The sequence below is a fragment of the Psammomys obesus genome, unplaced genomic scaffold (assembly GCF_907164565.1).
Source record: "Psammomys obesus unplaced genomic scaffold, mPsaObe1.curated_primary_1811, whole genome shotgun sequence".
Taxonomy (NCBI): domain Eukaryota; kingdom Metazoa; phylum Chordata; class Mammalia; order Rodentia; family Muridae; genus Psammomys; species Psammomys obesus.
Window position 1 is genome coordinate 14,001,425 of NW_026592118.1, and position 16,291 is coordinate 14,017,715.

General features: G+C 39.1%; 1 protein-coding gene across 2 annotated transcripts in view; it reads left to right on the forward strand.

Annotated features, from left to right (window-relative positions):
• Positions 1-16,291, forward strand: part of Srpk2 (SRSF protein kinase 2) — a 117,891-nt gene that overhangs the window by 65,967 nt on the left and 35,633 nt on the right. For both annotated transcript variants that reach the window (XM_055612585.1, XM_055612586.1), the window contains exons 3-5: positions 12,586-12,694; positions 13,523-13,610; positions 14,992-15,079. In XM_055612585.1, the coding sequence (XP_055468560.1) occupies positions 12,586-12,694; positions 13,523-13,610; positions 14,992-15,079 (285 nt within the window). The remainder of the gene's footprint in view (positions 1-12,585; positions 12,695-13,522; positions 13,611-14,991; positions 15,080-16,291) is intronic.

The following is a 16,291-nucleotide window of genomic DNA, read 5'->3' on the forward strand; positions in this document are numbered from 1 at the left end:
TGCGTTGTTTTGGGGAGAATTATGGAAAGATTTTGGAACTTGAGGCTGTTGAGTGCTTAGAGCTTAATGGGCTCTTCTGTGGGAGCTCTGAAGAATGCTGGGAGCAAGCCAGTGAGCAGGGTTTTTTGTGATTTCTGCTTCAGTTCCTGCTTCCAGGTTGCTGCCTTGAGGACCTGCTTTGGCTTCCCTGGATGGACTGTGACCCAAGATGCATAAGCCAAATAAACTCTTTTTTTTCCTTCCCCCAGATTGCTTTTGAAAATAAACTAGGACAAGTTTCAAAAGTAAGGTTTTATTTTCCATACATATGTGTACGTGTACATACATATGGAAAATATATGTATATATATTAAATGTGTGTATATATAAAAATAAGCTGATTTATATGCATAGATTTATAAGCTTTTATTATTTATTTAAATTTTTAAAAATTTTGTTTTGTTTTGTTTTGAGACTAGGTTTCTCTGTGTAGCCTTAGCTGTCCTTGAACTCACAGAGATTGCCTACCTCTGTCTCCCTGAGTGCTGGGATTAAAGGCATATGCCTCTACCACCAGCAAGCTTTTTATTTTTAAAATAAATGAAAGTATGCTTTAGAGCATTATAATGTTGTTCTAGTGTGCTTTCTGTTGTTTTGATAAACACCATGAGCAAATGCAACAGTCCATCACTGAGCAAAGCCAGGACATAGAGCAGGAACCATGAAGGAGTTCTGCTTACTATCTTGCTTTCTCTGACTCTGCTCATTCAGCTTTTTTATACAACCCAGGAGCATCTGTCAAGTACTGGCACCATCCACAGTGGGTTGGACTCTCCCATATCAATCAACAATCAAGAAAATATCTCATAATCATGGTCAAGGCAACTCTTCAATTGATGTTCCCTCTTTCCAGGTGACTTTAGGTTATGTCTAGTTGACAATTTAAAAAGTAGCCTGGAAATAACAATAGATCTAGACTGAATGAAGGGATTTAACTTTTAATTCAGTTTTAAAGTCTTGAATGTATATAATGTTATTCTTATCTTGAAATAGGATGTTTTTCTACTTCCCTTTATTTTAAAACTTTTAGTTACTAAAGGAATATTTTTGCTACTTAAAAGGACAATCTTAGTATTTCTCATGTGGACTCTGGCTTCTGAACTCTACTTTCATCCAATTAAGACTTTTTTAAATTGTAAAGTTGGCTATGTTTTTCTAGTTTGTAGTTTGATATATTGTACTTTTATTTACCCTGAGCATAATTAAGAACTAAGAAATAAGCTGAAAGTTTTTGAGCTCACCAGTGTCCAAGTTGATATTTAAAACATACGTTCTTAATTAAACATTTGGTGATTAATTGCTTAATTATGTGAGGTTGTTTAATTATGTAAAATTAATGATCTCATGTAGTGTTACTATTCCACAGTTGCTCACAATGTAAGTAACAGAAGGTAGAGAACAAAAATCAAGATGGGCCTGAAGAGATAGCTCAGTGCTTATTGAGCACTGGTTGATCTTGTAGAGTAGTGGGTTCACTTCCCAGCACCCACCTGGCTGCTTACAACTCCAGTTCCATGGACTCTGATGCCCACTTCTGGCCTCTGAATACCGGGTGTTTACATGGTACACATACATGCAGGTAACTCATGCAAATAAAATAGAAGTAAAAAAAAAACAAACCTAAAAACAAAACAAAACAATCAACCCATAAAATTTTAAAATATAGAAATTGCCAAGGACTAGTGAATATTGACTAGGTATAATGATAAAAATCTTTGGCATAACTATATATTAGATTGTAACAACACATGCATGCACACATTCACACATGTACACACACACACACACACACACACACACACACACACACACACACACCTACACCTGTACTTGTTTTTTGTAGATGTTTTTCAGTTGAAGGGAAGAATAGATGACATAACAGTGTTTTTTATCAAACAGTGCTTTAGATTGTTCTCTCAAAGAAATCCTGAAGAGAGAAATGATTGCCTCTGATATTTAAAAAGCAATAGAGAAAAAAAGGAAAAAAATAAATAAAAGGGAAATTAATCTTTTGTTTAATCTGACACTTAGAAGGTATTAACATACTTGAACATGCAGCAGAATCAGACATTTAATTGTATGTAATCTAAATTACTGTGTTAAAAAACAAATCAAGGGCTAGAGATATAGCTCAGAGGTTAAGAGCACTGAACTGCTCTTCCAATGGTCCTGTCATTCCCAGCAATCACAACTATCCCAACTATCCCAGCTATCCCAGCTCACAACTATCCTATCTGTAATGAGCTCTGGTGCCCTCTTCTGGCCTATAGCAGTACATGCAGGCAGAACACCACACACAAACAAACAAATCTAAAAAAAAAAGAGAAAAGGCCAAGTACAGGCATACATGCAGGCAGAACACCGCACATATAATAAACAAACAAACAAAAAAATAGATAGGCAGATAGATAAATCTTAAAAAAAAAAAAAAAGGATAGCATACAGGCAGAATGCCATACACATAATCAATCAATTGATCTTAAAAAAAGGCCAGTTGTGGAGGCAAAACAAAATAAAAACATGAGAACTGTTGAATATACATAGATTATTTGAACAAGAAAAGAGATTTTATAACTGGGCAGCATTCCAGACTAAACATGGTAGTAATGCCCCACGCTGTCTCGCATATGCAGGTTCAGTTTTATAGCAAGCAAGAAAGGAAGTTGCAAGCAGATAATTCGTTCACATGCAGTTGGCATTAGCCTTATATGGTCGTGTTGGGGCAGCTTCAGCTTCTGATTCCGGAGACCCAGTTGCTCTGTTACATAGATATTCTTGGGTTGGTCTGCAGTTGGTTGCACATCGTGTTAGGTGACATTTTAGTGTTCTACTTGGGGAAGTGTAGAGACTGGTTTAGGGTAAATTAATTTCAGTGAGACTCAAGTAAATCTGTAGACACCATTAGCCATTTCTGATCCAGGGTTAATTGATGTGCATTTTTAGAATTCTTAATACCCCCACCTGGGTTCATTAAAAATGTGTCTAAAGCACCCTCATGGAAATGAGAAATAATCATGGTGAGTCTAGACTTCATTGCAAACTAAGACTTACATACTGGCTGGCCTCAGAATGGGAGTTGTGTTTTCTTTATGGACAACTATCATTTATGAAAGTTTTTCTAGAAGAAACAAATTTCAAGCCTGGCATTGTGTTATATGACTATAATTCCAGCATTTGAAAGAAAGAAAAGGAAAATAGAAACGTCAACTTGAGTATTTATTAGAAAAATCTTGTTGCAACCACGAAGGTATTACAATGACGTACATAACAGATTGTTGTTTATTTAGTGCTGTCTCGTGTCTTGAGCCTCATCTGAAAAAACAGCAAGCAGAGACCATTAACTTCTTAAATGTTTGTGGATATCATGATAGCTTTGCTCAGATCTTGTAATGTCACAGCTCACTATATTTTCTGTTTTCGTTGGGTAACATACATTGAAAATTTGCAGACTGATAAAATAATTTGTCTTGTAATTTTCTTAGCAGTATTATTGGATGATACTTCGTGAGGTACATTTAAATAATTGACTTTCTCCTTGTCTAGTCCTAAGAAAAATAGTGTGGAAGAATCTTCTAAGGACATAATTTGCTAATTTCTCCCCACAAATGCAAAGTTCACATTGTTGTATAACTGGAAAGGATCTTCTCGGCCAGACCGCAGTGGATATATACTCTTTTGCTTAATATCAAAGAGAACTACTTACTTCACTTAAACATCTCTCTATGATTTCGTCATGACACCCCTTCCTTTGTAAGGTTCTCTTCTCTCTTTTTGTTACAACATATAATTTAAAAAGTTTTAGTGTTAGCTTGCCTGCTTATTTGTTTGTTTTGAGACAGAGTCTCATTGTGTAGTCCTGGCTGGCCTTGGACAGTTCACTGTAAACCAGGCTAGTCTTGAAGTCACAGACATCCACTTGTCTCTGCCTTCCAAGTGCTGAGACTGAAAGCACATGCCACTAAATCTAGCTGATTTTAGCTTATGTTTTAAAAGAGAGGGATTCCCGGAACTTGTTGTTTCACATAACAAAACAAACCTTCCTGTTTTCCATGCCTATCTGCTTGTTTGGGGTTTATATATGTTCTGTCTCTCTCTCTCTCTTTTTTTTTTTATTCTTTATTAATTACACTTTATTCACTTTGTATCCCCCCTGTGGTTCCCTCCCTCCCTCTAGTCCCGTCCCAATCCCTCCCTTCCTCCACCCTCTGCATGCATGCCCCTCCCCAAGTCCACTGATAGGGGAGGTCTTCTTTTCCTTCCTTCTGATCCTAGTCAATTAGGTCTCATGAGGAGTGGCTGCATTGTCTTCTTCTGTGGCCTGGTAATGCTGCTTCCCCCTCAGGGGGAGGTAATTAAAGAGCAGGCCAATCAGTTCATGTCAGAGACAGTCCCTGTTCCTATTACAATGGAACCCACTTGGATACTGAACTGCCCTGGGCTACATCTGTGCAGGGGTCTTAGGTTATCTCCATGCATAGTCCTTGATTGGAGTATCAGTCTCAGAAAAGACCCCTGTGCTCAGATTTTTTGGTTCTGTTCTCCTTGTGGAGTTCCTATCCTCTCCAGATCTTACTGTTTCCCACTTCTTTCCTAAGATTCCCTGCACTCTGCCCAAAGGTTGCCCATAAGTCTCAGCATCTGCATTGATAGTCTGCAGGGCAGAGCCTTTCAGAGGTCCTCTGTGTCAGGCTCCTGACTTGTTCCCTCTTTTCTCCTTCTTCTGATGTCCATCCTCTTTGCCTTTCTGGATAGAAATTGAGCATTTTAGCCAGAGTCCTCCCTCTTGATTAGTTTCTTTAGGTGTACAGATTTTAGTAGGTTTATCCTATATTATATGTCTATATGAGTGCGTATATACCGTGTGCATCTTTCTGCTTCTGGCATAGCTTACTCAGGATGATCTTTTCCAGATCCCACCATTTACCTGCAAATTCCATGATTTCCTTGTTTTTATTGCTGAGTAATATTCCATTGTGTAGATGTACCACAATTTCTACATCCATTCTTCAGTTGAGGGGCATCTGGGCTGTTTCCAGCTTCTGGCTATTACAAATAAAGCTGCTACAAACATGGTTGAGCAAATGTTCTTATTGTGTACTTGAGAATCTTTTCGATACATGCCTAGGAGAGTGGTATAGCTGGATCTTGAGGAAGTGCTATTCCTAGTTGTCTGAGAAGGTGCCAGATTGCTTTCCAGAGTGGTTGTACAAGTTTACATTCCCACCAGCAGTGGAGGAGGGTTCCCCTTTCTCCACTACCTCTCCAGCATGTGTTGTCACTTGAGTTTTTGATCTTAGCCATTCTGATGGGTGTAAGGTGAAATCTTAGGGTCGTTTTGATTTGTATTTCCCTAATGGCTAATGAGGTTGAGCATTTCTTTAATTGTTTCTCTGCCATTCGATATTCCTCTATTGAGAATTCTGTTTAGCTCTGTACTCCCTTTTTTAATTGGATTACTTGATTTTTTGCTGTTTAACTTCTTTAGTTTTTTATATATTCTGGATATTAGTCCTCTGTCACATATAGGGTTGGTGAAGATCCTTTCTCAATCTGTAGGCTGTTCTGACAACAGTGGTTCACGTACTGAGGATGCTGACTCTGTAGAAAGTCCATGCCTATTCTCCTGAGAGTTTACCATCTCTTGGGAGGCAGAAGGGGAAATAAGTAACAAATGTGTGTTCTGCAATAAACATAAGGTGGTTCTATGGAGAGGCATAAGAAAAGCACAGAAAAGGAACTTTATCTGATCCAGGAAAATCAAGAGATGCTTCTTAGATGTCTGCTTTGCATGAGTTTTCCTGAGGAGAAAGAGTTGTCATTTGTTTCCTAATACTTCACACACTTAGTAACTTTTACAAATAAATACATATAATGCAGTAGACCTGCAGGTGAAACAGTTATACCACTGAAATAATACTAAGTTGTTTAAGGATTAATTAAGCGCTATACAATTGGGGAGTATTATCTCTGGGTTTATTAGTCATGAAAGAGAGAAGCAGCATAATTTTAAGACTTCCCATGAGATGAAAAACCAGAAATTTTTGTATGACAAAAAGATTTTATTTTTTAGTGTCAAAGGTAGTAAAAACTAAGACATTAGTTCTTACTAATTAAGAACTAATTAAAGCATAAAGATTTATCAGATAACTTATTTTATACAGGCATTTGCAGAAGAAGTCAGATTCTGGGTCAGGGTCAAAGACTTTACTCACAGCTGCTGGAGCTTCATGTTCATGGTAGTGTTCCTGGACTCTGAAAACTAACAGGGCAGTCTGGAGGCAGGCCAAGAGAATGTTGTATGCATAGTGGCTTCCTGCTACACATGACAGATCCAAGCCTAGGAGTCCTGATCTTTTAAATGAGACTACAGCATTCCCTCAGAAGAGACACTTCTATTCTGGTAACTGTTCTGGTGATAGTCATCTTGCTCCATTCGCCACAGGAAGACTGTGTCCGTTTTCCAGGTGTGCTCACTGGAGAAACCTTGGAAGCAGACTAGAACCTGTGCCGCAGTGTTTTTATAGAAAACATGCACAGCCGAGATCACACACTCATGCTCCTCTGTTATGATAACTGGCTGAGTTTCATGCCATTGCTATATTGTATAACAGTGGTAAGGCAGGCATTCTTACCTTGTTTCTAAGCTGCATGGGAAGCATGCAGGCTTTCAGCATTAAGTGTGATATAGCTGTTGATTTTCAAAATGCATTTTCTATTCATGTTTTGTTCAGAATTGTGATCAGAAATTTGTTTGTTGCTTTTGGTAGTTTGCATGAGAATGGCCTCCATGTTTAAATATTTGGTTCCCAGTTGATGAACTGTTTAGGAAGGATTAAGAGGTGTGATCTTGCTGGAGGAGGTTTGTCACTGGGAGTGAGCTCTAATATTTCAGAGGCCCATGCCTGGCCCAGTCCCAGGCTCCTCTCTAACTGCTGCCTGTGAATCAGGGTACAAGCCAGCTTGTAGCTGCTGCTCCAGCACCATTCCTGCCTGCCTACAGCCATGCTCTCCACTACGATGGTTGTGAAGTAACCCTCTGAAGCTGTAATCAAGCCCCCAAATGAGTACTTTCTTCTATAGGCTGCCTTAGTCCTGGTGTCTTCATAGCAACAGAGCAGTAACTAAGGCAGTGTTGTAGTTTTATTTTCCTGTGTCTATTGAGCCTGTTGTGATTTTTCTTTTGTAAAAATTATGGTGAATATTAAACTAAGTTTGCATTATTGCAGTAAATCACAGTGGACCGTAAATATATTATACTTGGTATGCATTTCTTGATTCCATTTTTTGAAATGGTGTCTGCATTTCAAACTTTTATCATGGTTGGTAGTTTTTATACATGCCTTTACCTACCTTTGGAATTAGAGAAATACTGACAACTCACGGGGTAAGATTGGAGGTATTTTTTTTCTCTTCTGTGGTTTTTAGGAGGAGACTGGAATTGGTGGTGTTTTTTTCATAATGTTTAGAAAATTGTACCATGTGTTCCCCTCCCCCATTAAAGACAGGGTCTTGCTGTATAGCACAGGCCAGCCTCAAACTTACCTCATCCTCCCACATGCTGGGGTTACAGGCATGCACACCCAGTGACTACACAGTTTTTATAGGATGTGTTTAATGAACTCAACTTAAAAGCAAGTGTGGGATTATTGAAGTCTAAGGGTTTTGTTGAATTTTCGTTTCAGTGGTTTCTATCATTAAAGGTGTGTGTCATGTTGTGTCTGTGCTATGTTCCCTATATCCTTTCAACATCTGTAGGATACTTGATGACATCTCTACCAAACCTCATATTGATAACTTGTGCTTGTTTTTTAATTTTTTTCTTATTAACATGATCAGAAATATATTATTTTTATTTTCTCCAAGAATACTTCGGCTTCACTGATTTTGTAATGAGTTTTTTATTTCATAAACTTGCATTTGTGAAATTGTCTTCTTTCTTTGTTTTACTTTAGGCTAATTCTAGTTTCTTTAGGCAGAGATTGGTTTTGGATCTTAAACACAGGCACGTAGTGTTACACGTTTCTATACTCTGCTTTAACAGCATTTCAAATGGATGTGTCATGCTTTACTTTTTATCTTGAATACATAAAATACCTTTAGTGTTTTTGTTGTTGTCATTTTTGTTTGCTTGATTGTTATATACCAGGTTTCATTCTAAGGCCTAGGCAGACCTGTAATTCATGGAGTACCTCCTGAGTGCTGGGACTATCAGCCTGAGTCTCTATACCTGATGTTGGTTTTGGGCGTGTGCGTGTCCATGTTTGTGTTGGTTTCTTTCTTTGAGATATCTCCCTATGTAGCTCTGGCTGATCTGAATCTGGCTTTGTAGACTAGGCAGGGCTTGGCCTTGCAGTGAGTGATTCTTGTGTATCTGCCTTCCATGTACTAGCATTGTAAACGTGGACCACAATGCCTAGTTTCCTGCAAATTTCTTCTTTAAATTATATATTACTTTGGAAGTTTTTAGTCAGCTTTCAATTTTTAGTACATTTTAAACTCCTGTTGGCTCCTGATTTGATACCATGGGGTCTTAGGATGTTGTGACTTGAACCTTTTTGTTTTTATTCAAACATGTTTTCTTACTCAGTTTATTGTCTGACAAATAGTCTATATGCCCTTGAGAATATTACTGATTTTGTGACTGTCATATTTCACCAATTTGGTGTTGGGGGAAGTATTCAATCGTCACCGACACAGAGCATGTTTGTTATCTTATGCTTGTGAGTCTCTTTTTTTTTTTCTTAGTCCACTTGCCTTTTTTTTTTTCCTTTGTTTTTCTTTTAAATAAGTATTTATGGGTGGGAGAGATGGCTCAGCGGTTAAGAGCACTGTCTGCTCTTCTAGAGGCCCTGAGTTCAATTCCCAGCAACCACATCGTGTCTCACAACTATCTATAATGAGATATGGTGCCCTCTGTTGGCGTGCAGGTGTACATGCAGACAGAGACAGAACATTGTATACATAATAAATAAATCTTTTAGAAAAAGACTTATTTTTATTTTATTTGTATGGGTGTTTTGCTTGCACTTTTTTGGGGAGGGGAGTGCTCATGGATGCCACAAGAGAGCATCCCATCCTTTAGACCTAGAGTTACAGGCAGTTGTGAGGTGACAAGTGGATGCTGGGAACTGAGCCTGGGCCCTGTAGAAGAGCACCCAGAGGTCCTCACTGCTGAGCCATCTGTCGTATCAGTCCCCCAAGACCTGTGTGTTAATGACAGTGCTGTAATATCTATTTAGTCCTATGAAAGCTTTTAGCATGAAGTACCACAGAGATCAGAGAAATGTCTAAAAAGGAATAATAGCTAATATTATTTTATGTAGGAGATAAAGGGCCTTTGCTGAAAATTCCGGTTGTTTTCTATCATGGATTTCTGCACTTTTGATTGGCTTACATGAATAGAGGGTTTATTTTTATTTATTATTATTATTATTGATTGATTGATTGATTGATTATTAAGCAGGGAGAAGGAATTATCTTTGGAGTCTTGTCAGCAGCACAGGCAGAACTTTTATAGTCTCTTAGGTAACGGGAGATGAATAGGAGAAGCCACAGTAATGAAGGTAATGATGACTTAGTAGGCCATTCTTTTCTTTTCCTTTTGGTTTTGGTTTTTGAGACAGGGTTTTTCTGTGTGGACCTGTCTGTCCTAGACCTCTCTTATAGACCAGGCTGGCCTCGACCTCACTGAGATTCTCCCCTCTCTGCCTTCCAAGTACTGGGATTAAAGGCCTGTGCCACCATGCCTGGCTTTAGTAGTTTATTCTTGTTCCGTTTTTCTTTATAATCTAATCTAAATGTTTTCATTTGAGAAGAAACAAAAACTTGTATACCTGCTATTAGTCAAAGACCGAGAAGCAGTAAGACAGGAAAATCTAAATGATGTGTGATCTTTATCTTAGTTACTATGATATTGAAACAGATTGTCCAAACCCTTTCCAGAACTCTGCTTATGTCAGGAGCTGGGCTTGTGCAGCACTGTTATTTTGTACCCTCCCCCTTTAGATGAAGCAGTGAAAGTAATGGGGGGGGGGGAAGCCTGTAGTTGTTGTCAATATCCCTTTCTTGCTGACAGTGTATACCTGGCCTGGCTGGCATGCAAGAAACTGGGAAGTGTGGAGTGTAGTCACTGGAGTCAGTCTTCTCTTAATTGCCTGGTGCCAGTTCTGATGCCCTGAGAGTTAAGATTTCCTTTTCTGGGCATGAAGTGAAAAATGCTCAGCAGAAAGACCCTGGTTTCCTGAAGAAACATAGGCGTTAGAATCTGAGGATATATAGACCATAGGTCTGAACTCTGTTTACCAAAATGTTAAATGTTTATGCTTTAAGTTTTTTCTCCTTGCTTTAAAAAAATTACTTCTGTCCTGCTCTTGTGTAGTTGGTCTGTTTTTAGAGCTAATATCTGAGTCCCAGTATGCTCCTGAGATTCTGGACTTGGGGCCATAGAGAATAGGAGCTGTGGTCTAGTTTTCCTCAAAAAATACACACACTGGCTCTCTGAGAACTTGAATCTAAAACATATACTAGTGGTGGAGATTCTTTGTCATGATTATTTTTAGATCTAGATGATGTTAGTGTTAACAATGACATATACTAAGGTACAATAGAACTTTTTGTTATTATTTTTATTTTTTAATATTAGTTACAGTTTATTAACTTTGTATCCCAGCTGTATCCCGCTCCCTCATTCCCCCCAACCTCACCCTCCCTCCCTCATCTCCTCCCTGCCCCTTTCCAAGTCCACTCATAGGGGAGGTCTCCTCCCCTTCTATCTGACCCTGGTTTATCAAGTATCTTCAGGACTGGCTAAAAAAGTCCTCTTCTGTGAGCCTGCCATTGAGTTCATGTCAAAAATAGTCCCTGTTCCCTTTACTACACTACCATGTAGTACTGAGCTACCATGGGCTACATCCGAGCAGGGGTTCTAGGTTATATCCATACATAGTCCTTGGTTGGAGAAACAGTCTCATTAAAGACCCCTGTACCCAGATATATTTGGTCCTTGTGGAGCTCCTGTCCTCTCCAGGTCATACTAACTCCCCCTTCTTTCATATGATTCCCTGCACTCTGCTGAAGGTTTGTTTATGAGTCTCAGTATCTGCTTTGATACACTGCTAGGTAGAGTCTTTCAGAGGCCCTCTGTGGTAGGCTCCTGTCCTGTTACTTGTCTTCTTCCATATCCAATGTCTTCTCCTATATCCAATGTCCATCCCATTTGTCTTTCTAAGTGAGGATTGGTCATCTTACCCCGGGTCCTCTTTCTTGCTTATCTTCTTTAGGTGTATAGATTTCATTATGTTTATCCTATCTTATAGGTCTATATAAGTGAGTATATACTATGTATGTCTTTCTCCTTCTGGGATACCTCACTCAGAATGATCTTTTCTAGATCCCACCATTTGCCAGCAAATTTCATGAGTTCCTTGTTAATTGCTGAGTAGTATTCCATTGTGTAAAAGTACCACAATTCTCAGACAATTAGGAATAGTGCTTCCTCAAGATTCAGCTATACCTCTCCTAGGCATATATCCAAAAGATGCCCAGGTACACAACAAGGACATTTGCTCAGCCATGTTTGTAGCAGCTTTATTGGTAATAGCCAGAACCTGGAAACCCAGATGTCCATCAATGGAAGAAAGGATACAGAAATTGTGGTATTTTAAGCATAGAACTTGTAATTAAAACATTGAGTGTTCCTCCATACTAAGACCGAGGTCATGAGTTTACATACAGGGTTGTCCATGGCTAACCTCTTATCCTCCTAGGCCATTTTTTATAGCTCATAAAAGTAATGCCATAATACGACTCTTTACCCTAGTTTACTTAAAATGTAAGGTAAAGCTGTATGCGGTTACGGCTGCCTTTAATCCTAGCCCTTGGAAGGGAGAAGCAGGTGGGATCTCTGAGTATGAGGTCAACCTGGTCTATAGTACATTCTGGGCCATCCATGGTCACTTAGACCTTATCCAAACAAACAAACAAACAAATGAATAAATGGAATAAGAACTAGAGGGCAAAGTGTTTGTATTGTTGTTTAGGCCATACACCACTGATCCGTCCTCCCCACCCCTCCCTTGACAGTGCCTTAACACAGTGTACCTATGTCACTCTTGAGACTGACAGAGGATTGAGAGAAACAGGACTAGTTGGGGAGTAATTAAGATATACACTACGAAATTCCTTATACATAAACTGTTGGTGTATGCAAAATTATGCAGAGTTGAAATTTAATTTATTTTTCTGTATGTGCAGAAAAGTTTGAGCTCATTAAGAAAGCAATATTTCAGTGCAAGAGTTGATGGACATCTGTCTGCACACCTTGTTAAATACAGACTGTCAGTTTGTCAGAGTTGTTAAATTTTATTAAAATAAGCAAACAAAACCTAATGAGAAGTCATAGGATTTTTTTTTAACTTAAAAAAGAATAATCTTGAAATGTTGTAATTTAAGTATTTCTACTTAATTGTTTAGTGCTTTAATGACATCAGGAACTGACAAAGGAGTGATGGAGTGCTGTTTTCTTGAGATAGTCTTTCTTTTTTTCAGGTGGCTATCATCCAGTGAAAATTGGAGACCTCTTCAATGGTCGCTATCATGTCATTCGGAAGCTGGGATGGGGCCACTTCTCCACTGTCTGGCTGTGCTGGGATATGCAGTAAGTGCGCTTTGTCGTCGTGTGTGCTTGTGCTTAGCTGTGCATCACGATGATGGAGCCCAGGACTGTCCTGCCTTGTGGCACAGACACTTGCCATAGGCCCTGCAGCTTAACTAGCTCAGACCCCTTCTTCCTAGTGTTACAGTCCTTTTTAAAAAAAGCTAATTGTGGCTTTGTTTTTGAGCTTGTTTTTTTTTTTTTTTTTTTTTAATTTTATCAGAGCTGTGTTACTTTTCTAGTAGCTTAATCATATCACGAAAAAAATCAAATACAAATTGGAAATATAGACCTTTTAATTCAATATTCTGTGATATTATTTAAAAGACACATTGACCTGTAGCAGGAAACATCGTTGTTGCTCTGCACATATATTCATATATATATATATATGTTGTATTTATGTGCATGAACATACATGAATTGAAACTGTTATAAAAGAATACTTTTCTCTTAGTGTCCGTGTCGTCTGGCAGTTTTCTTGTCTATTCTATGTTAATTAGAATTGAAACAACAAGCCTGTAAGAGTTTGTTTTAAGGTATGCATCCTTTGTGTCACCCAAATGCTATTTTAATTAAAAAATTATTACTGTACATGTGTGTGCATGATGAATGTATGGGTGTGCAATGATGCGTTTGCCACAGCATGAAGACATCTTTGTGGAGTCTTACTGTCCTTCCTCCTGTGCCTTTACCTACTGATCTGTCTGGATGCCCCAAAGTCCTGTTTTAAGGGAAAGCTAATGAAAAGTTTCAAATTACTGACTACCAATTACCCATATCTTGTATAGCAATTACTAATAATTTGTTTTGTTTTCTTTTTGTTTAAAGAGGGAAAAGATTTGTTGCAATGAAAGTCGTAAAAAGTGCCCAGCATTATACAGAGACAGCCTTGGATGAAATTAAATTGCTCAAATGTGTAAGTAATCAATAAATAAGAATGATATAAAAAGAAACAAGGAAATAGTTAATTAATGCATATTCTTTACTCCGTGATCTCTGAGTTATAACACGTTTCATGCTTTCATGGTTTAAGAATAGTGTTATTTCAGGTGTCTGTAAACTTTTAATTACTGCTGTACTCCCTCTGTCTAAGGTCTCTAGGGTCATTGTAGAGTAATTATGAACCTCTCCTGGTCTGGTTGGCTGGAGATTTTTTTTTTTTTTTTTTTTGTAATACTAAATTTGAAAGTTTAAGCCTTTTTAAAAAACCTTTTATTGGTTGTGAATTTCACATCCTGCAACCCAAACCTACTCATCTCCCTGTCCCTTCATAGTCGCCCTTTGCCCTTGTAATCCCCCCGAAATTAAACAAATTTTCAACAAACAAACAATCAAAAGCTATAGTGGGTCACAGTATACCCTTTTTTCCTCACATCTTTACTTGCAAGTGTTCATTGCAATAACTTGGTGGTCTGGTTTGAAGCCTTTGGCTTCTGCTACACCATCAATACTGGATCCTCATTTGGACCCCTCTAGGATATCCTGTTGTTGCCTGGTGTCATGGAGATCCTGCAGCTTTAGGTCTGTAGGGCCAGCCCCTTCACATGTTCCATCAGTTCATAGATGGGTAGATGTTGGGGTGGGCCAACTCAGAGCCCTGGATCTGGGCCTGGGTGGTAGCTGAGTTGGTCAGCCCACCAGCTCACCCACTCAGCAGGACGAGTTCTCCAGCTAGTCTACTGACCAGCGGCTTCTGTCCCAGTTAGCTCACTCCGTGCCTAGCCAGCAAGGGTGCAGCTCTCCTCCAGCTCTACTATGCTGCCCATAGTGAGCCACAGGACCCACTCTCCCAAGTGCTATGGCCAGGGAGGGTCAGGGCCAGCTCTACTGCCAAATTTAAGTTTTTTTTATCTGAAAAAAGTCACCTTGATGATTGGTATAATGAGAAACAAAGTTCTATTTTCTTTATTATCTAAAAATATATTTACTTTTAATTGTGTGAGTATGTGCGAATGCATACAGGTACATGCCTATAGAGTTAAGAGACGTTTTCTCCCCTGGAGCTGTAGTTATGCCAGACATGGGTGCTGGGAATTGAACCTCAGGTACTCTGGAAAAGCAGTGCTTGTGCTTAACCTGAGCCATTTCACCTCTTCAGGGCCAAGCTCCATCTCACAGCTTTGTGGTGTTTGAACATGGTGGTATATGCTTGTAATCACAGCACTCAGGAAGCTGAAACAGAAGGATTGCTGAGTTTTAGGCCAACTTGGGCTGATACCTACATTTCTTTTGGGAAAAACAAAAATGAAAATCAATATGCAAACCATATTGTTCATTTATTTGTTTTTCTTTCATAGGTTCGAGAAAGTGACCCCAGTGACCCAAACAAAGACATGGTAGTCCAGCTAGTCGATGACTTCAAGATTTCAGGCATGAATGGGATACGTATCCTTTATTTTGTGATCTCTGAAGTCTAACACTTTTTTTTTTCTTTTGGCTCACTTTTTCAAAATAGTGTTACGTCAGGTGCCTAGAATTTTTTTTTTTTTTTTTTCTCTTTTGAGACAGGGCTTTGCTATGTAGTCTTGGCTGTCCTGGACTTGCTTTGCTGGCTTAGAACTCAGAGATATGCCTACCTTTGCCTCCCAGAGTGCTGGGATCATAGGTGTGCGACACGGCACCCACCTGCCTAGAAACTTTAATTGCTCTGTGCTCGCTCTGTGAGGTCTCTAGGGTGGTTGTAAAGTATTGGGTCCGTGCCTCTCCTGGTCTCCTTGGCTGGGCCTTTGGTTTGTTGTTCTTATGTTTTCTTTTTTTCTTTTTTTTTTTTCTTTTTTTTGGGGGGGGCTCTATTAGCATCTTAGAAACTTGAAAAAAAAACACTGGCTTGATTTGGAATAGAGTTTAGGTTAGTGTTAATTATACAGCATGAGACTTCATATTTTCATGCATGTATGTAATGCATTTGGGCTGTCTTAACTCTCAGCTTAAGTCTGAGAATGACCTCATATGCCTGCATCTTCTTCGTCATGGTCTTTTAGAAGACTTTCTATCTGAAAGACTCTACCTAGCAGTGTTTCAAAGCAGACACTAAGACTCATAACCAAATCCTCAGCAGAGTGCAGGGAATCATATGAAAGAAGGGAAGTTAGTATGATATGGAAAGGATAGGAGCTCTACAAGGACCAAATATATCTGGGCACAGGGTCTTTTCTGAGACTGACACTCAACCAAGGACCATCTATGGATATAACCTAGAACTTCGGCTCGGATGTGGCCCGTGGTAGCTCAGTAACCAAGTAGTTTTCCAAAGTAAGGGGAACACAGACTATTTCTAACAGGATCTCAAGGGCAGGCTGTTTGACACCCCCCCAGGGGAGGAGCAGTCTGTTAGGCTACAGAGGAGGACTTTGCAGCCAGCCCTGAAGATACCTGATAAAACAGGGTCAAATGAAAGGGGAGGAGGTCCTCCCCTATCAGTAGACTTGGAAAGGGGCAGGGAGGAGACCAGGGAGGGAGTAACGGGGTTGGGGAGGGAATGAGGGAGCGGGATACAGCTGGGACACAGAGTTAACAAAATGTAACTAAAAAGAAAAATAAAATTTAATAAATAGATAGATAGATAGATAGATAGATAGATAGATAGATAGATAGATA